We start from the raw sequence: 21,496 nt of genomic DNA, 5'->3' as shown, positions 1-21,496 counted from the left end.
TGAACTGCCCCAGGGGAATTGTTCGTTTGTTTGTTGTTCCAGGAGCCAGTTCTGTGAGTGCAAACAGTGCCTGTGGAGAGGCAGCCACCTGGGCCCGCAGGCAGAAGCAGGTGAGCTGGAGAAAGTGCTCTTGGCCCTTGGAAAGTTAGACGTAGAAATTGAAGAAGCTGATTTCAGCAGAGCATGCAGTCTCTTCCTTCTGCCCTTTCAACGGTGGGAGGACAGACCTGCCTTCACGGTGGGCTCCCCAGGCGTCGCCAGCCCCCAGCCCTCGAGCCATGCTGCCCATCCCTGAGCTCTGCCTGCTTCGCCTCAGCTCCACAGCCGGGCAGCTCCGTGTTCCCCAAACCTTCCTGCACTCGGGCTGTTCCCCATCACAGCTGCAGCCATGCCAGGGGCGTTTGGCTGGTGGCTTGGCACCGAGCAAGTGGCAGGCCACCTTGGACGGGGCAGCTCCCCTCGGCACAGCCGCGGCCTCAGAGGTCTGAGAGAGGCACTAGCTGTGAAGAACACAATTGCTGCGCTCCAGCTGCGGAACAGCGACATACACTAGATCTAATTCAAAGGATAAAGGATACTCAGATGTTTAATATAGGAAAGGGAGTGCCAGAATGAAGTCATAAATAGGCAGAGGCAACGGGAACCATCAGTAAAGCTTTGACTAGGAGGCCAAGCTCTCACACATGCTTAGAAGTGCTTTTTAATAATTGTATTCACCTGAAACGAGCTTTTCTTGCGAGATTTTCAGCACCTCTGAATGCAAATAGGATTGGGATCCCACTGAAAACAAACCTGGAAGAAACAGTTTGAACTGTCAGTGATCTTGAGGATGTCTTGAGGCCCCCGTTCACGTTCCTAGTCCTGTGTATGTACTTCTGAAGACCTGGTAAGAAAAGCCCCTCCTTTTTTTTGTTTGTTTTTTCCCCATTGTTCTAAACAAAGCTGAACCATGACAGCTCAGCTCAGAGGGGCTAGCTGCTTTTGCAAGAATGTCATCCCACTCTGCTTACTTTCAAGAATGAGTCTGAAACATCTGACAGAAGCAAAAATATCAGGTAATTTTATTGAGATTAGCAGTATAAAAATAAAAGTTAAATGGCTCAGAAGTAATACTATGAGCATTTGCTTTGAGGCCTTTTTGAGGCCAGAACCCATCTCATCGTTGCAAGCAATACCTGATGGCAAAAATCATTTATGGATTTTACCATTGTTACTAAGCTTAAGTGGTCCTTGAAGGCTGGAAAACAGCTTTTCTCTTGGCCAAGAATCTGCCCTCTCAACCTTTTGCTTGGCTGTTTGAATTCCCAATATTCCTTTTTCATGAGGTGTGTAACACCCAACATGATTAAGAAGAGACCATCCCACCACTCCCTTTCATGTTGTTTATTTTGTTGTTGGATTTGCCAGTTACTTGAAATAAACTGGTAGGTACCAGAAAAGATTCTGGTACCCCAAAACCCTAGGAAGTGCAGGGTGAGGACAGTTTGGTGTAAAACCTTGAGCCTGTCCCACAGTTGCATGAAGGATGGTACAGTTTACCCTGCCTGGACTACACCTTTGGTGCAGCCCTCTCCGCAGAGGCGACAGCCAGCCCGCTGAGCCTGCGGGCTAACTGGAGTGCTTCTTGTCAACAGCCATGCAGAGCAGGCTGTTCAACGAGGGCTGTTGCTGCCCCGGTCCGTAGATGAGTACCCTCAGATGGAATAGGAAGCCAGTCAGGTTGTTGTAGTCATACCAGTTTACCAGCAGCCACTTGGTGCATCCTTGGAGGCCCCGGGTGTACAGAGGGCTGCAGAGCTGCCACAGTGCTGCTCGTTCCCTGCCCACAGGCACTGCTGAGAACACAGGTCACCTGCACACGTGGCGTCTGGAAAGTCTCAGGTACAGGAGAGGTTTTTGTTCATCAGGCCAAAGCCAGGCACAACATGCTCTTTAATATTCTCATCAAGAAACATCTTTGCTTGTACTTGTTATTTCTTGGAGCAGTTCTAGCTTTGAGATCTCAACTAACTTTAAAGGATGACAAGTTTACCATGTGGCAGCAATCCCATTTTTCTCTTTGGTATCATTTGGCTCCACCTACTTTCTGTGAACCCAGGAGAACTGTTATCAGTCCAGAAAAGGCAATATGTATCAGATGTCTCCCCTGGCCCCAGTGAAATGAAGTGTTGCAAATTACTGATGGCCACATTCACTCACTTGGGAAATAACTGCTTTATGTTTTCCCTGCTATAATTTTCCAGGTATCTGCAGGACACTGGCTGCAGTGACAGGGTAGGTGGATCTTGCCATGCTATCACCTATGCTTTAATCGAACTTTTCTTTAGGTCAGAACAGGCAACAGAATACTAGGGCTGATTCAGGGTTGGAGGGGCAGAATAATCTCTATGCGCGATGAGGAATCTGTCGTGGACAGCAGCAAAATACGTGCAGTCTTATGGTTAAGACAGTCTTCACTCAACAGCAGCCTCTAAAAATCTGCCTGTGCAGTATTCGGCCCTCAGGCAGGACACTCGTCTGGAGTGTCATCCAGGGAAGACCAGCTCAGGGTCAGGCACAAACCTGGAGTTAGGCTGTATCAGAAAGCGCATGCATAGAGAGCTCAGAAAAGGCTGCCTGGGCAAGCATGAATAAAAATTAAGATAAATACCTAGAACAAAGAGTGAAAAAGTCTTAAAACCTTGAGGCTGTAATTTCCTGGGACTTCTACTTGTGTCTTCTTGTGTGTTTTTTAAATACCAGTGCTGCAGTTTTATACTGTGACTGAAGTCCTTGCTCAATCTGGTGGTGGCAATTCTGAGTATTTTCTAAAGTTATACAAGTAGTAAATTAGAGGGATGTAGGTTAGTTCAAGATGAATTCAAGTCATGTCTTCCTTAGCAAAAATTTCTGGTAATATATCATTATGCCAAACTGTCCCTCTTCTAATGTCCAGAAACAAAAGAAGAAAGTAAAACTAGCCATCAATTCTTCAGGCTTTCCAAAGCACAAATATTTTCCACTGTGGGAGGAGTTAAGAAGTTCTTCCTTGACAGAATATTCCTATCTTGAGGAAACAGCGCAAAAAGCAACCCAAGAGGACAGATTCCAAGATACTGTAGATCTTTCTAATAAAAAGCTGTGATGAGTCCAGAGGAGATTATTTAACTCACTTTTATCAAATTGTCAGACATTAAAATAGCATTCAACTTTAAGGTTTTTGCCATTTCAGCAAGGATTCTTACAAAAAGGTTACGTTCACTCCAAGATACAAAACTCAATCTACAGAGCATCTATCAAAGGACAATCATCTCATACGTATAAAACACTAATCCACAGCATAGAATCCAGCAGTTGATGTATTTAAATACAAAACCCCACATCATTTTAAAGACATTTGCTTAAAATGGTTTTACTATATGCACAAGGTAAGGTAGAAGTCTTCTTACATGTTGTATAATCTCCCTACGGTGTTGGTTTTTTTTAAGGACCAAGTTGTACGTACACAGAAACTATGTTCTTCAGTCTTCTGCTTACTGAAACTGCAGCCGTGAACACTCACTCATCTTTAAAACAAATCAAGCCTCAAAGAAAAGATTCATCTGAGGTAAGAACCCTAGGAGTCTGTCTTCTGCAGATTAGGCAACCTATAGAACAACCTACAGAAACTAATGTAACTGTTTCCCTTACACTCTTTCCAGTAAGTAGTGTTCTACTGAGATCTCTTCTCTCCCTACGCAGGAGCTTGTTACATCTGTGCCATTCGCAAGTTAGGTGTAGAAAGGCTGACTAATATGCCAAGTGCTCTCGGAACCGAAATTCTGAGCTGGTATTTTGCTGTTAAAAGGAAATGGTTTTGATAACAGTCCATTTGACACTGTCTCATTGAACATGAATTGCAAAACAGGCCTAGAAATAAAACTAGTTTTGATGCTGAACAAATGAAACAGCCAAAGGGAGAAAGGAGAAAGACAGGGATTGAAGTTAAATTAGTTCTTTCAATCCAATCTATGCCACGCACCTGGAATTTAGAGAAACAAAATTCTATCAGAACCTTTGTACAATTTCTTTTAAAGCCTAGAGCAACTAAGACTGCTTACACTACTCTGGGTATTCCTGGAGACATGATGACACTGAGGGTCACATCCCCTCCAGCAGCAGCAGGTCAGCCAATAAAACCCTCAGCACATTTCAGCCCGAGCTGTGGAAACACCAGCATCAATCTAGCTTATGCACATAACTGCACTTGGCGTTGGCAAAAAGCATCCTGCTGAAAAAATGAAACAAAAATCATTTTGTGATTTGTGGGAGCCGACAAAGACCACAACTGCTAGTATCTTGCTTCTGCAGAACATCAGTAGTACATGTTTGGATGGCACTCCCGATGGGCGCGGTGACTCTTAGCTGTACTCTAGCTTCAGCCACGAGGTAAGCAGGGACAGGCAGACATACAACTTTGGTTTACTGCTGGCAAGCCTGCTTGGCTGAGGAGGGGAGGATCACATAGCTTTAGGTGATGCACTCTCATGACCTAAAGGTCTAAATCTTTGCCAGCTTAAAGCGAAGGGTAAAAGGAGATGCATTTTCCTGAGGCAGTTTCTCCCAAAAGCTTGCTGTTTTGCTTAACAGTGAGAAAATAAGCCCCAAAACCAGAAAATGCAAGAGGCCCAGTATGAGTTGACATTTATTCACTGCTAACACCTGAAGATTTACAGATACCAACAGTAGCTTTTCTCACCTAGAGAGACAGAAATGCATACCCACTGCTCCACAAGAAACATCCACTGCCCACCTCAGTACTTTTTCAGGCTGTATGGCAGACCTAGAACCGATTTGGCACCTGAAAATGGCGGGGAATTCCACACAGCAGAGCTTGTGCGCTTGAAGTAGCGTGGTTTGCTTTTGTAAAAGATGTCCTCCAGCTTGGGGCTTGCAATCACCCCAAAGAGTGCATCAACATCGGGAGGGTTGTAGTACTGGTGCATTACAGTTTGGCTAAGCTGATTCCCTGGAGAAACAAAAGATTAAATTTTCACTAATTTTTTTAATTGAAACTGCTGTGTAGGCTGTTGCATGCAATATGCCCCTGCTCTCCTCATCTGTAATCACACAGAGATTGCAAATGGAAGAAATCCTCCAGTATTTGATGTTTTAAAGCACCCTGTTTAAACCTAAAAGTTCACCATAGATCACGTGGAGGGTGAATATTGCGGCTACTGAATTCTGTCCAGGAACTGGAATAAGTTTGCAAGAGGCAAGGTTTCTCAGCTTTTCTTCCTGCAGATACCACTAGTTTCCCCACAACTTCTTAGCTCCCTGGGGTAGGTGGAACATGAGATCATGGAACAGAGTATTTCAGAACCAGAACAACAGCCGGTCTGAAACCTGGTCCATGACATCTGGCATTACTTTGCTCTTTAAAGCCAAATCAATGTCAAGCAGGCTCAAGTCCAGAGCAGTAATGCACTAGTACATGCCTTTCACGTTGGCAAAATAACACTTAGCAGCTCTGTTAAGGTTGTTTAAAAGAGTATTTGTTCCCCAACACTGTCACAAGATGATCCCCAAGTGGTAGAGGAGCCCTTGACTCAGCACTCCAGCTACAATGCTGAAGACCAGTACTTTTAACTACAGCGTGCAAGTAGGAGGAACCAGACAAAATCTTATACCAGGTCTCACGATCTGATGGAGCAAAGCTGCAGTAGGGTTTGTTGGGGGAATTTTAGGATAGATATCAACCTGCTAATACATACCAGTGGCCCAGGCAGGGATGGGCTTGCGAGGCTGGCTTTCATCATCAGTAGAGTCATCGCTGTTCAGATCCATTCCATAGTTGTCTGGATTTACTGGGGGGGGCTTTGGATCTTTCTGGGCCCGTGGAGTCATCTGATATGAAGTGCAGACAGGTGAATTCTAGAAGACAAAGATATTCCACAAGCTTTAGATGCAATAGCAATGTTACACTTCTGTGTTGCAGCAAGACACTTGTTGACTGTAATAGCTCAATAATTCACTTCTTGTTTTACCACGTAATTGCAAAACCTGACACCTGGCAGTTCTAAAGTTTTGATCCAAGTTCTAAAGTTCTGACCCAATTATGACTTTGCATTGCCTTCTCCTGTTCAATTAGGCTGCTTAGTTGACTACATATGACATTAACAAGCTAGCAATAGAGATGCATCTACATACAGCAGTTCAATTGGAAGCAAGGTTTAAATGGAGTTGTTACATCCTCAAAGCTGGGGGCAAGTAACATGCTTTAAATATAATACAACCAAATTTCTGGGCTTGTTTAATATTAATCTGATTAATACCATATAGCGAATACACACCTAACAACTCAGGACAAAGTGTGTTATAATTTTTATGTGAACAGCATGACTAAGAAATGCAAGCGATGAAGAAAGACATAAAACTGCAAATTTCACCAATTGTGAAACATTTCTCTAGAGAGTTGGAAACAGTTTTTCTTCCCCATAAGAGGCTGCCTTCATGGCTTTGCATCTGTTAACATTAACTCATATTTCACTGTTTTTGAGTTTAAAGATTAAAATATATAGCTTTGCAAGGAGATAAAGATTCATACATTTATTCTCAATGTTCAGGACATACCCATCCACCGGCAGGTTTTTCCTCTAGTTCCATCAGTGGCAAGGCCCACACACAATACCGTTCCACAGACTCTGCTGCCATCCTGCAGCTGTTCCCAAGTTTGAACTTAAATAATGCTATTTCAGCATCTCTTTTGCCTGTGAGGTTCATTCAGCATTTAGAGGAGAAGCTTAGAAAGGCAAGCAACTTTAACATCCACTGTCTTATCCTGACAAAGACTTGCTGCTTCCCTTCCCTTCTCTCCTTTTCTTTCCCCAAAAGTCATTTAATACACAAGGCCACCAGAAGTCAACCTCAGATAGCCTGGAAAGAAGTTTACAGAATTCCTTCATTATTGAAAAGGAATATAAGCAGCAGAGGGTAAAAGTGCCCGTTGTAACAGCACGTCAATGCTGGAATCAAAGTTCTCTGATGTCATCCCTTAAAGATATTTCACCAGAGAGCACACAATTACCTCTTTGTTTTCTAGGTGCTGTGTTTGGGCTTTATCTTTAGCCTTTTGTTCCTCTGGCAGTTTCTTCTGCTCTTGCTCCTGCCTCCTCATCTCTGCTAGCCTCTTCTCCTGCTGAGAAGCCAATATCACAAATAATCTGATTAACTAAACTATGCTCTTAATCCAGGCATCTGGGTTTTTTGATACGCAGAAAAATATCTAAGCATCTAATTGCAAGTCTTTGTTACTTGTGATGCTAAGGAGCACTTTGAACACAGTGCAGACAGTGAACAAATACAATGCAACAGTTGAGTGCCTCGAAGTGGCACAAACAAATTGACCTTCCCATTTATGAGCTTCAGTTGCCTTCCTCTGATATTGCAGCAACCTCATGCTTTGAAACACTTGCTACAGACTTTATCTTCAGGATATAAACAACAGAAACCAGCTGACCATCTGCAGATGGAAAAAAACTATGCTACTGATCTTAGCTTCTTTTTAGCCTAATAAACACTATTTTTAGAGGCTAAGTCATCCCCTTCTACAGTAACCATCTCAAAAGGGTCCAAACAACTTCACCCTATGAATGCATGCTTCTTCCTACCGAATCTAAAAGAAAGCAAGAGGCTGCTAACTCTAACAGTACACATTTATAAAGAGGTGAAATAAATCCCACCCAGTCTTAAGAGCAGGACAGGTTGTACACAGGTCTACACCAGCTGCCTGTCAACTTAACAAAGCTAACCGACAGAGCGAGGGGCTTGCTGGGCAGGCAGGATCCCCACCAAAGAATTCAGCTTCCTGAAGGGCAGCTGCACAACTGCTGTCAGCATGCTAATAGGAGTGACAGTGATTTTAGGGAAATGTTGGACAATTTCCAACCAACTATTCCAACCTTCTGTTCTTTCTCCTTTTGAAAGTGCAAGTTCTCACAGACCTTATATAAACCAAAAAGCAAGTCCAAATAGCAAAGGGTTTGCTACCAATTCCGAGCAATTTCTGTGTGCAAATCCTTCAGAAGGGACATTCCAAAAGCTACCTGAACAACACCTGTGGGATTCATGTCTGCTCTGGTGAAAAGGCAATGCTGCAAGTTAAGCAAAAATCTGACCCTATCCAGCTGCAGCTGCTTTATGTAAATAGCATGGACTGCCAAAGCATCAAAAGTTCTCTCTTCACCACGAGCAAAACCACCCGCTGAATCGATGCTGGCATGACTGTTGCAGAAAATAACCTGACAAAGCCTACAGTCTGTACGTGTGGTTCTGCTGAAGGTGGCCCAAATGCAAAATTGAGATGATGCTTCTGAAAAGTGTGGGATTAATTATGGTTTGGTATCGAGAGAGGTAGATACACCAGGGCACAGAAAAGGGAAAAAGCCAAAAACCTCGCTTCAACATGTGCTCATCTGTCCTTTCCTCTTGCACTGCTGCCATCTGAAGAGAGCAAGCACAACCTTCTGAAGCAGACAGAGAACAGACTCTGGGCACAAGCACCTTTGGTTGGCTCAGGCTGAGAAGTGCAACTGACTCATCAGGGTTCCCAGCAGCTTCACAGCGAAGCTGCTCCTAACAGTAACAGCTACTGGAGTCAGATCCATGTGGCTCTACTCATCTACAAAAAGACCATACATACTTCTTTCTTCTCCATCTCCTTACGGAGCTGTTCTTTAGCAGCCAACACTTCCTTCTGCAGGCGAGCAGCCTTCTCCTGCTTTTCACGTAGCCTGAGAACCAAAGCAACAGACCATTACTCTCAAAACTGGACAAGGGTACCCTCCCACCCAGTGCCTGCTGCAAACCACTCTTTCTCACAGCTTGTCAGGGCACTCCCCACCACAGTTCCTATATTATTAAGCCCAGAATTTCCTCTTGGCAGCTCAGTGCCCGTGGTGGTCAGCACGACTCTGGACAGCAAAAAGTAGCTCTTCAACTGCTTGAGCCTTTTGCTGCTGCCCTCTGTGCCTGCTTCTTTCCAAAGTCCCAGCAAAGAATTTAGTACATAAATGGATACCGTCTTACTTTTCTGCCTGGATCCTCTCCTGCTCCTTCTTCCTCTCCAGCTCTCTCTCTGCAGCCAGCTGTTTTTCTCTCTCCTGTTCTGCCTGTCTCTGCTCAGCAATCTTCCTGGCACGTTCCTGCTCCTCTTCCTTCCTCTTCTGGATTAGTTCTCTGTGCCGACGTTCCTCCTCTTCCTAGTAAGCCAAACAAGACAATTACTCACCTTACATCATACAGGAACAGGCTCCAGAATAAAGGAGCAGGAACACCTTATTTGACCCAAATCCCTAGCACCTATAACTACACAGGATAGAAACAACTCAGGGCTAAAGTCCCAGTGCTTTCAAGGTAGGTGCATCATCTCTCCAGCTGTTTCAATGCTGGCCTTTCCTGGCCCACGATGTACCCATGTGCCTATGAGCCACCACACTCTGGATCTCAGGGACAGTTTTAACTAAGAGGTTTTAATACTTGCCAATCCACAAATTAAGGTCTTTAGTAAGAATCTCTCCAGAACTGCGGAAGAAATGTGGGTCACAATCACCACTAACAGCTGACAGCATATTGCGAGAGGAAGCAGGAAGCACAACACTGCAGAGAACTTTAAGGACAAAGCCCCTTCGCTCCACTAATTTTCACTTGGTTTGTCTCAGTACTCCTGGCTAGATTCCTCGCTTCACCTGTGGCAGACTGCAGCCATTCTGACTGCATGCAGGATGACAGGATGGGCTCCAGCACAGACCTGCTGCAGTGCTTTTTGTTTTCTGGCCTCTTCATCATGCCTGCGCCGGGCCTCTGCTTCTTCCATTTTCTTAGCAGCTGCTTTCTTTTTGATCTTCTCCTCTGCCAACCTTTCTTCCCTCACCTAGGACACACACATCACTAGCTGAATACCTAAGTCTCAGATGGGACAGTTCTCTGTGGATCACAGCAACAAGTCTCAAAGATGCAGAACTCCCACCCTCTCACAGGGCAAAAGTTTCCTTTTCTACCACCAGGAGCCAATGGTACCTGTGCTTTATTTTCAAAAGGTAATACTTACTAGGGAAATGTCCCTTTTACATCTCCACAGGAAAAGCTGATCCTATTCTGGTATTTATGCATCTAATACCACAAAAGCTATCAGAATATATTCTCAGAACCATGAAATGAGAAAAGCAGATGGAGATAATTAAAGTAGACAAATGACTGCTATGTGCAAATTGTCTGAAAGTCTCAGATACAAGAAAGGGCATGGAGGAAGTATGTTTATTTTCACCTTTTCATCTATTAGTCAGATGGGAGAACTTCAAGTAGATTAAGCCTCAAGGCCATTAGGCTGGCTTTATCTACTTGAAGTTCTTTTCCCATCTGACTAACAGAGCCTTAATAAAGCCCATTTAGATTCACAATTCTGGAAAATAAGAGGTTTCATCTGCCATTTGCTGTAACCAAAAGGCAGTCACTCAGAATCACCAAGGTTCTGGGAAATTCTTTATTCAACTGCTCTTCAGTTCATTCTCTAGATGTTAAGCAGCCTCAGTTCCTCTCTTTCTGGAAGGCACTCTCATGCGGCATCATCTACCTCAATAGAATATTTATTCTCCCAGATAAACTCTATAGGTATAATGGGCCTTACCTTCTCAGTTTTCTCATCAAACAGAGCTATCTTCTGCTCAATGCGCCTTTTCCGCTCTTCCTTTATTTGCTCTGCTCGTTCCCGAGCTTGCAACACCTTGCGCAGGCGCTCCTCACGCTTCCTACAGGACACAGTCCAACTTCATCATTGCAGTCCAGCTGAATGAGCTCCTTACAATCCAAATACATAGCCAACAGACACAGCTCTTGGGCAGCATGAAATTCAATGAGCCAAATACACCATTCATTTAAACATTAGCAATATTTTTAAGCTCCATCTGAGACAAAGGACTTCAGACAAAATGCTGAAGAAGCAGTCAGCTAGGATAATTAACTTTTTATTAGCATTGTAGACAGATACTATGAGAATAAATACTGCCTTTGTGGTGTGAGAGCAAGCCGACAAGAACTTTTGCTGCACGTATGGACTCTGCAAGATAAAAGACCTAGAAAGAGGGACATACAGGTGCAGAGAAAACAGTCCAGACAAGGCAGAAAGCATATACTCACAGCTTTGCCTCTCCTAGTCGCCGTTTCTTTTCTTCCTCCAGTTTTTGTTTTCTCAGCTGCTCGGCTTCCTGTTTTTTCCTTAGAGTCTCTAGCTTCTGTCTCTCCTTTTCCTGAGGCAGATTGAAATGTGGTTATACCCACGTACCAGGGCTCCCTTCTATGTCAACTTGTTCGGGTTAAGTAAGGGCTCAGAGATAACACCAAGGAACTGCGAACTGCAGCCAGAACCAGGGGATAGTAACAACCCTGAAACAGAGCTTAGGTGGCCTGTGATGTGGCCGTGGATGTTTGGGAACAGATGTGATAGAAAACAAGGCCTCACAGATGCGCCTATGGACTTGCTGGAAGCTGGCATGTCGAGGTATTTATTTAAATATTTAAATAAATTTTTTAAATTTATTTTAAATATTTATTTATTATTTATTTAATATTTAATATAAATATTTAATATTATTAAATATTTAAATATTTATTTTAAATATCGAGGTATTTAAAAAAAGGTATTTATCTTTGAGGGTGTGAGAAGAAGCTAGGAAGTTGAAAGAGAAGCATCAGCTCCTGAAGTCCAGGCAGCTTCCACAGAGATTGCAGACAGCCAGCACTGACTTACGTTGGTAAAAAGAACCAAAAAAGCAGTGCTAATGCTTGGCAATGATACCAGCTTCCTGCAGTGAGCGCAGGGGACAGATGGTGCTCTAGGAAGCACCTTGCTTGCTTCAGCTCAGAGCTCCCACTGGCATCTTTGCTTCCCACAAAGCTTTATCTCATGGTAAACCACCACCGTTTAGACAGAGTGCTTACAGCTTGTTTCAAGCACACAGTCAGCCCTGTATGTCATCTAGACAGAAATACAGGGCATTTTTCTCATTTTTCTAAAATGAGTCCAGCTAACTCAGCCTAAGTATAGTTCGATTAGAAAAGGAAGATCCAGCTATCACTACAGTCACAGCAAACAGATTAAGATAAACAAATTTAATGCCAGATTTGATCCTGCAGATGTCTAATTATGACAGCCCTGGTCTTAGTACAAACCCATTGATAAGTACAATGAAATAGTTGTGATTATCTTATGCCGGACTCCATGCTGTAAATTGTTACTAGCATCCAAACTGGCTAATTTAAAACTAACAATTACATCTTAACTGCTCTGGTGCTATTTAGTTATGTGTATCACCCACATGGAAAAAATCCTGAGGGGAAGCTGTGTGCACTGGAATGAAGCCTAAAATATAACATTCAATGAACTGACACCAACAAAGGATGCACCAGTCAGAAGACTTCTCGTATCACATTAGCTCCTTTGCCAACACAGACATTAATGTCAGCAGTGAGACTGAAGCTTGAATCCTTCGCTACTTCCTAACAACAGACTTCTCCTACCTACTCTAAGCAGTACAGCTGTGATGGCTTTAAGCAATACAAAGAAGTTTTGATATTAGGTTGCCAGATACAGCCTAGATATAAGTTAGATGCAGGAAAACCAGTTTCTGCAGTACACCCTCCTCTCCCTCCCCAACTCTCCTGCAAGTGAAAACAAGCCCTAGAATTACCTTATTCTGCAGGCAGTTGTTGTGTATGGGAAGCATGAGCGATCTGTGCTCGACATGCCAGCTTCCAGCAAGTCCATAGGCGCATCTGTGAAGCTGCACCCTCATACTTGCCTGACCCTGTCAGAGAGCTATTCTGGTGTAGAAACTACATCACACTGATTGAGACCTGCTTGTCCTTCAACACTGACTTCTCTTCCAGTTAAACACAAATCTAAATGCAGATCAGTAAAAGTAGGGCTGCCCATCAGTGATGCAGGTAGGATTACTGCAAGTCCAGCCCACATAGTTAAATCAGGATGATTTACGACCAAATTGTCCCATGTAAGCGGAACACAGGGAAAACCAACTCCTTTTGGAAATCTAGAACCAGATCTTCTCAAATCCCGTGCACCCAAACTACTCTGCTTGGGGGACAGGAGCTTCCCCTGCGATGCTGTAAACTTCACAGTGGTACTGCACAGGTAGATGCATCTGCCTGCAAACAGCAAAGGTGAAGGGTTTGGTTTTGCTGGTTGCAATAACTCTACTACTTTCATATTTATGTCCATTAGATTTGGACACTGGCATACTTGTCTTGCTGACCCAGCAGTCCTATTCAGGACAGCCTCATGTTTCTTCCCGCTTCAAAGGTCTGAAAAACCTCAGAACATCAGAAGTCTGGATTTAAGAGGCATTTTCTCAGATCTCACTCATTAGATAAGTCCTAGAAATGAGACTTCAGTTCTCAACTGCAGTATTCAAATCCCCTTGATTTTCATTTCCCAGTTTTCATTCCCAACTGTTCCTTGCTAACACCACAGGGAAATGCTACAGTAATAAAGCTTAGTGTCCAAACTAGAACTCTAGGAAGCTGACTAATCATAATTTTATTTAGTTTATGCAAGCGTAAACAGACAGCTTAAATCTACTTCTTAGTTTAATATGGGTTGAAAAGTTTCTTTCACATCTGTGCTTTAACTTAGACACTCATCAGACTGTCATGTACTAGCTTACAACAGAATCTCGTCTTACCTTGGGATCAGACTGGATAGGAGTGTTGTACCTGATAAAAGATTTTATTACTCCATTTTTTCCCACAGAGGCTGGCATCATGAGGAGCTGGTTTTTCTGTACAGTGTGCAAAAATGTTTTGAAAGGACGGACAACCTATGAGAGGAACACCAGAACAATCCTCAGGAACATGAGTAAGAAATGGGTCTTGGTGAAGTGCATCAGGATTACAACAATCTTACTTTGCTGGCTGGAAAGGCAGGGGATGGCGTCTTTCTTCTTGGAGGAGAAAGCCCTCCATCTTCTGCTTGCTGACTGTCATAGCATTCATCCACAGCTCTTTTGTAACTTGGCTTTCTCCTGTCAGAAAAATACAGCCCATCGTACCTGGCCAATCCTCCTGATTGTCTCAGGTTTAAAAAAAGGTCATACAACTATCTTAGCTTAAAAGATATTTCATCATGTATGCGCAAGTAGTTATCCAATAACAAATTTCTAAGGTGATAAAAGATACAGTGTAAGTCCTCTTTTCATAGAGGCAGAGAAAACGTACATGCGAAAGTTTCATAATCACAGAACACTGAAACCATTTAACAATGTTTCAGCCTTGAACCTGCTCTGAACTGGACTACAGATCTCCAGAGGCAGAAAGCGGAATGCTTCTGTGAACATACCTGGCACTCTGGGGTGATTCCTGGGTCTCCCCTTTCTTATTTAAGTTGCTTTCTGAAAGAAAACATAGTTAGACAGTTAGTTCTATCTGGAAAAAAAAAATCCAACACAACTTTGAAAGCAGACAACAGATTTAGCAGCCCACTGAATAGAAAAAAAAACCCTGCCATGAATTATGCACAGCAGGACCTTTCTTGCTTTCAGCATGCAACTGCACAGCACATTTCAAACCTAGAAATACAAAATAAAGCAAATCTGTCTAAAATAATCTGCGGTACGCAGTTTGCACTAATACAGCTATTGCGTTCCACACAGATACAGAGAAACCACTTGCTTTAGAAACGGGGTTCAGCTAGGCCTCCCGTAACCTGGAGAACATGCATCCCTCCAGCTTCATTACATCTATGTCCATGGGCTTTCCAGGCTGGCAAATAACTCCAGCACAGAATTTACCAACTGCTAATCTCCTGAAACAAATCCTCACTTGTCAAAGATTAGATTAGTCTTTCAAACTGGCTCTCAAATTAACTAGCCAATCTTTCAAACTTCCCAGTCAGCCTGCCAACAAAGCAACGACTTTTTAAAATTCTGCCACAAAAATCCTCCGGAAGCTACCGTTGTTGCTTGTCTCCTGCAGCTGTTCATTTCTGCTCATGGTTTGAGAGCGAAGTGACATTTGGGGACTTTGAGGATTCTGTAGGAAAAGCAAATAGATTTTATCAGTTCTCACACAGAAACAGCCAATTACTATTACAAATCATGATGTCATTCTGACAAGGACACTGTCTACAATATTACCAGAGTGCAAAACTGCACACATATTATCAAGTATTGGTACTAGTACCCAGAGTGAAGTCAAAACCTGCAGCTGTGAAAAATACCTCAGGACACGATCTTGATAAATTCCTTAACATCATGTCATCACTAGAAACACAGACATTAAGAGAACACAAGTATCTGCAATGAGGGATGCGCTACTTAAACTGAACAAACTCATTAACTATTAAGCACGAAAGCATTTCAAGCTGGAAATCTGTTAATGCTTGCTGGGCTTCTGGCAAAGGGTCAGGCAGCACTCATTTTACTGAGTAGTGATGAATGGACAAACAGCGAGACAGCAAAGACAAACAGCTCATTTCCTTCATTTATCTGTTTCTATTATGAATGTGATATGCATCGCTATTTGCTGCCTTTGCACTTACACTGCTAGAAAATTCTGTTGTGATAATGGTTTTATATGCCTGCAAGAGGGCAGGCAACGGCTTTTGAAATCTGCACTCTGCTAGCGAGACAAGCATTAATTCTACTCCCCAAACCTGCATAGGCTGGCAGACATAAAGGAGTTGGGAAGAGAAGAAAAAGAAGCATGGAAACTTTATGCTCCCCAAATGCTTCTGTAGGGTCTTATCCTAAGGCTAGGTAAAGGAAGCACCTTGTAGCCCAACAGAAGGGCATAGATCTGATTAATTTGAGGTTAGGCCCGAGAAGAATCTGGTCTTTAAAAGACAGCATGCATACAGATACTGCCTTTATATGTTCCTATAGACAAAGATATTTTCTGGTTTGAGAAGGTTGCGGCGTCACCACTTTTCCACACTACCCACAGCTCCCAAAGGAAGCCTGGCAGAAATAAAACCTAATTTGGTTTGCCAAGAAAACTCTGGATAGATAGATAGGGTAAGGTAACACAGCAACATAGGCTAAGAGTGGGACAGGCCACAAGGTCCCACTCTCAACATCAGTGGTGTAGAAATAAAAGCTGAGGATCGAGGATAGATTGAATGCACTGCATGGACTAGACTGTATTTATAAATTCCTCAGGGTACAGAAACAAAAGAGATGAGTCCTCTATTCAAATCTGCAAAGCAGTCAATTTTGGTTTGTTTTCTTGGTTTTTTATTCTCAACATTTTCCCTTTAACTTGTTCCACAGTTGTAACTCAGGCAAGCTAAAAGTCCAGGGACACTAGAAAAACTGAGTTTATTTGAACTTTCACGGGCTGTCGTGGTTTCAGCTACAATACTTGTAACCAGTACGCATGATGGAGCTCTGCTTTCCTGGGGACGGCCAAACACTTGCCTGCTGATGGGAAGTAGTGAATGAATTCCTTGTTTTGCTTTGCTTGCATGTGAGGCTTTTGCTGTACGTATTAAATTGTTCTTATACAAAACCTTGAGCTTTACATTCCTTTCCAATTCTCCTCCTCATCCCTCTGGGTGAGGGGGTGGTAAGTGAGCAGCTATGCTGGCCGGGGTTAAACCACGGCACAAGCACAGCCGTAACAGCAGGTATAAGCTGTGCTTGTTTACAGAAGCACTTAAGGCCACAGAGCTCTGCTCCATCAATTCAGTCTTTGCTTATTGAATACTCAAGACAAAACATTGACATAATCCTGGGATTTCTTCTTCAGGAGGGGAGTGAGAATAGTGGAGGGACATGTTTTTGACCTGAATGACGTTTACAAAATTCTGTGGTTTTCTTAAGACAAACTGACAAATTCTGAATAATCTGCAGGACTAACAAAAAGGTCAAAAGAAGCTTTAAAAATACAGAAATAATAATAGTGTACAAACTCTGTCCAACTGAAAAAAAGCTTCCCTGAATTATAAGGTTATTTGTCTGTATAGAATCAGGACTGGATTTTCATATAGTGAGCTCTAGCAAGAGGCCAAGAAACAAGAGCCACAAAGCACAACTTGACTCTGAATACTGGCACTGCCAAAGTCAGTATTCATGCTAGTGTGCATCAAGTCACCAGTGACATTTAAATATATTAATGCAACATGGCAGAAAGAACACTGTTTTCTAGTCAAAGCTAGCCTTGGTTTTGAAAGCATCTGAGATTCTAACACCATACTGAGAGAATACCTCTACTGGCATCCAAAATAAGCCTTGGGTCACTTGTGGTCATTTTCCAAATAAAACTTACTGGTTTTCATTTTACTAATTTTGGAATGTTGTGACTAAAACAGACTCTACGATCTCAGACTTTATCAGTCTATCAGAACCAGGGAGGCTGTAGACAGGCTCATGCACATATGCCAGCCACATGCTCTGTGCCTTCTTTATTCAGGGGCTATGCAGCAGGCTGGCAGAATCCAGCAGCCTGTGGCCACAGCTTCCTAACTCCCCAGTAGCAAATGAGAGGTGTATTCAACACATTTTGCTCACAAGTCCACACAAACAGAAATGCTTTTGATCTCTGCTCAAATCTTACCAACTTGGAGGGGGGAGAAGGTCCAGGAGGAGACCTAGAAAAAATAAAAAAAGCAGCAGTGTTTAACAACATCAAGGAAACCAGGAAGTCACTTGCTACCTGCAAGCAGTGCAATTTATTCCAAGAATGTCACTGTAAAAAAGTCCTCCAAGCAGAATATTAAGGATAAAGAAATATCTTAAAGTAGTCTCACCTAGTTTTGACAACTGTTTCTTCATCCTCTGGCACTGCTCCAGAGCTGGAGACTGCAGGAAAATAAAAAAATGCCCGAGCTATAACATACAGGTGCAGGCCAGGGCTCTTTCTGTAGTAATGAAGTTCACTCAAAACTGCTGCGGAGGCATTTGCTCTGCCTCCTGCCTTATTGCCTACAGTTCAATGCATGCCACTACAAGTAAGGGCAGGTGAATATACCTAAGCAGCACTAGAGAAAATGCTGTCTGCAATTTTAATATAAGAAAACAGATGTTTTCAATTATAGATGACTTCAAAGTGATATTCAACAAGCATGCATTAGGAGTGAGTAGGTTTAGACTTCAGACTCATTTTGCAGGGCTACATCCAGGTCTTAGCAGTAGTTAAAACCAGCGTTATTTACAGTCTGAGTGCTGCTTCCTGCTAAGCATTCCATCCGGCTCAATGGTAGCTAGCTTTTAAGTACCAGCACAGCCAGAAACTGTTGTTAATAATTAAGAAGGCAATGCAGCTTCAGCTCGAGTACACAAGGGCAGACTTTGCCTAGTCAAAGCATGCGAGCACACAGTCTGCTCCCATACTTCCATCACGGATGTTACCGAAGGAAGCACAAACACACGTGCTGTACACGTACCCGTGCAAGATCTGCTGGATCAGAGACACAGCAGATGAGCTCTGCAGTTGATTAACATATTTTGGGCTTTCAAGCATTAATAAGCTCAAGTGGAGCTGACAAACATCTCAGTTCCTCTCCTTACACCTGGAAATTTTGACTAGGCAGAAGATGAGTTGCATCAAGTAGTACAGAGGGAAGCAATAGCTTTCCTTAAACCTCCCAGGTAATCCAGATCCAGACTAATCATTTAAACTGAGTAGATAAAGCTATATCAGCACCTCTTCAAAGTTACAGATGAGGAGACTTCCCTACGGTTTCATTTTTTACTGAGGGAGCTCTCAACACTGTGCTTAAATTTATGCAAAATTCCACACTATCCTGTTACTGGTACAGGAACTAGGGACTGCAGTGCTAGAAAAACATTCAACTAGAACAGTTAAATTGGTATGGAAAAAAACTACTACAGTGCTTATCCAAGTATATCGTTTTACAGCAAAAGTAGGATAACTCTGAGAAAAGACATTTTCATACAGCACGAAGCCCACAAAGCTAGAACAGTGCAGATTAAGATGTCACACTAACATTATTTCAGCTGTACTAGTTCTCCCTTCAAAGAAGTATGCTGTACAGTAGAGCAAATCTCTCCTTAACATCACATTGTATGGAAAAGGTTCTCCTGCATCACCTGCATTTCAGGAGCAGTTAACTAGTCCACCATTTACTAGCCTCTTTTTTTTTCCTCCAAGCTGAGGGAAAGAAGAGATGTTATATCCATCACTTTGTTCTCCTGCAATAAATTTAATGCCTGCATTCCAGTAGCATGGATGAACGTTTAAATAAGTTTGCCCTGTGCCAAAACCTGCCTCTGCTGCAAATTGTAAAAGTTTGGAAGACTTGCAATAAGTTTACAAAGTTCAGTTTCAACATTCCCTTCTCAAAAGAGCAGATCAACAAGCAGCCAGATTCTGCTTAAAGAGCAGTGAATTTAGCTACTTGATTTCCCAGAAAACACACAGGCCTTTGTGTGAGAGGGTTCTGGGCTCTCACAGCAGCAACAAACCCTGTTCACCAGCCTCCTCCTTAGCTTTCCAGGCTACCACCATGGAAACTCAGAAAACATTAAGGCTGTGCTCCCAGATGATTTACAAGACTGAATTCACAGGCCACAAGCTAGCACAGTTACTGGGTTTCTCTAATCACATAGGTCTCTAGAAAGCCAGTTAGAACAGCCATGCTCAGTTGCAGCCTGTCCAGCCTAGGAAGATCAGCTGCTACACCCAAACTGAAGAACCAGCCCCCTAGCATTGTTTTCCTTTGCCAGTGGAAAGCAGCACGACAAAAAGAGCAGAAAAGGTGCAAAGCAAACTCATCTGGTGGCATTCAAACTTACTATCCATGCAACTGGAAGACACGGATGATTTTTGAGCTGCCTTCCTCTTGACCATTGTCCTGGTGACAGATTTGCGGATCATACTTTCCCTCTTGCTAGCTAGAGAGTATTTCTCTGCCAAGGAGGTTCTGTGAATCAGGGAAGTTTTACCCATCAGACTTCTGCGCACTGAGTGACGGCTGAGCCTAGAACCTGTCGGAGTCTCCAGGCTATCCCTTATGGGCTGGGAAGGCTCCTTATCAGACCCCTCCTGCACCTGAGCAGTCTCATGTACCTCCTCTAGCCCAGGCGTTTCACTTAAAATGACTGTACTATTAGCTGCCTTTGCCTTGTTCAGCCAAGATGCAGGCTTGCTTTCTTGTGCATCACTTGCTTCAGGGGTATGAGGAACTATCAGCTCAGTGGCTGCAGGCACAGGCGGCGATTTGGCAACCCAGATTTTTTCAGGAGAACAATCATCTAAGCTTAAGAGGATGGTTGTGGAGAGCTGTTTCGCTGGTTTAGATGCACTCTTCTGGAGGTCTGTCATCATGTTAACGTGATCACCAATATCAGCTTCGGATAAGGGAACCTTCTCTCCTGCTTGCTGGCCAGGAGGCATCTTAGGAAAGCTCTCCGTGCTTTTAGCAAGTGTTGCAGTCTGAGATCTTGTCACACGTTTTGGTGGAGAGACATCTTTGGCCTCAGCCCTACTGAGTTCTAGGTTTTCTTTATTTCGGAGTCGTTGAGAGCATCGTGCACGGGGTGCCAGTCTGAGACTGCTATTCCTCTTTCTAGACAATCTAATGATACAAACAGCGTGTTAGACTGGAGCTGGACTCAGGAACAGACCAAAGTCCTTCCATGCACAAACGAGAACACGCAGAGAAACAAAGCTAAAACATCTGGGACGAGCCACTCTAAAAGCTCAGTATACACAGAGCTGCAGAATAGGGCTACACAACCGCTCTGAGACACAGACACAAAACGAAACTCGAGTGACAACAGCGCTTCTCACAGGCCGGCGGTGCCGTGGCGTTCCCAGGCCGCTGGGCCGAGGCGCGCCCGGGCGCGGCGTCCAGCCGGACCCTCAACACACGGAAGAGGGGAGAACGCCAGGGAGGCGCTGTGGAGAGGAGACCCCGTGCGACCTCTCACAGCGGATTTCTCCAGCCCCCCCACAGCTGCCCTCCTCCCCAGGCACTGAGGGGAGCCCGGCACTCCGCCTCCCCCAGCCCGGCCCGGCCCCCCGCGGCCTGTAGGGCCGCCTCACGGGGGGCGCCGGCCGGCCTACCTCTTCCTGCCGGGCTCCTGGTTCTCCTCCCGGAGCGCAGAAAGGCGCTTCCTCCGCTGCCGGCTCTTCTGCGACGGCGTCTTGGGCATCAGCTCCGGCTCATCGCTGTAGTGGCTGTGAAGGGAAGCGAGAGGCGGGGGCTCAGCGCGGGGGACGGCCGGCAGCGGCCCAGGGCAGCTGGCGGCGGGGGATCGGTACCTCGTGAACATCTTAGCCGCCTCCTCACGGATCTCCGCCAGCCACTGCAGGTCGGTATCATCCACCTGCCGCAGGAGCTGGGCCAGCCGCCGGCCGCACACCGCGGGCAGCTGCGCCGGGCCCGCCATCGCCTCAGAACACCCCTGTCCAACCGCCCGCGCGCGACCCCGGCCCGGCCCCGCCTCGAATTCAAACCTAGCGCCCGCCTTCCGCCCTGCCGACGTCACGGCCGCGCCAGCCTATC

The 21,496-nt window shown here is 44.3% G+C and overlaps 1 protein-coding gene across 6 annotated transcripts; it reads right to left on the bottom strand.

Annotated features, from left to right (window-relative positions):
• Positions 1-3,137: 3,137 nt before the first annotated feature.
• Positions 3,138-21,461, bottom strand: INCENP (inner centromere protein). Of its 6 annotated transcripts, none has more exons than XM_055721992.1 (18): positions 21,253-21,461; positions 21,055-21,168; positions 19,782-20,563; positions 17,774-17,825; positions 17,581-17,614; positions 14,979-15,057; positions 14,366-14,417; positions 13,934-14,051; positions 13,713-13,847; positions 12,702-12,818; positions 11,152-11,261; positions 10,643-10,763; positions 9,767-9,889; positions 9,046-9,218; positions 8,660-8,750; positions 7,046-7,156; positions 5,733-5,892; positions 3,138-4,987 (listed from the first exon to the last, which is right to left on the bottom strand). In XM_055721992.1, exons 1-18 carry the CDS (start codon positions 21,378-21,380, stop codon positions 4,773-4,775), a joined length of 2,715 nt encoding a protein of 904 aa, XP_055577967.1. In that variant the 5' UTR covers positions 21,381-21,461; the 3' UTR covers positions 3,138-4,772. The 6 variants fall into 6 exon arrangements, with proteins under 6 accessions (XP_055577967.1, XP_055577970.1, XP_055577972.1 ...); XM_055721995.1 differs by having other exon boundaries at positions 7,046-7,153; XM_055721997.1 differs by lacking the exon at positions 7,046-7,156 and having other exon boundaries at positions 8,663-8,750.
• Between the last annotated feature and the right edge of the window lie 35 nt (positions 21,462-21,496).

This window comes from Falco cherrug, chromosome 10 (genome assembly GCF_023634085.1).
Source record: "Falco cherrug isolate bFalChe1 chromosome 10, bFalChe1.pri, whole genome shotgun sequence".
NCBI lineage: Eukaryota > Metazoa > Chordata > Aves > Falconiformes > Falconidae > Falco > Falco cherrug.
The sequence above is the reverse complement of the archived record's forward strand: the minus strand, read 5'-3'. Positions and strand labels throughout refer to the sequence as shown.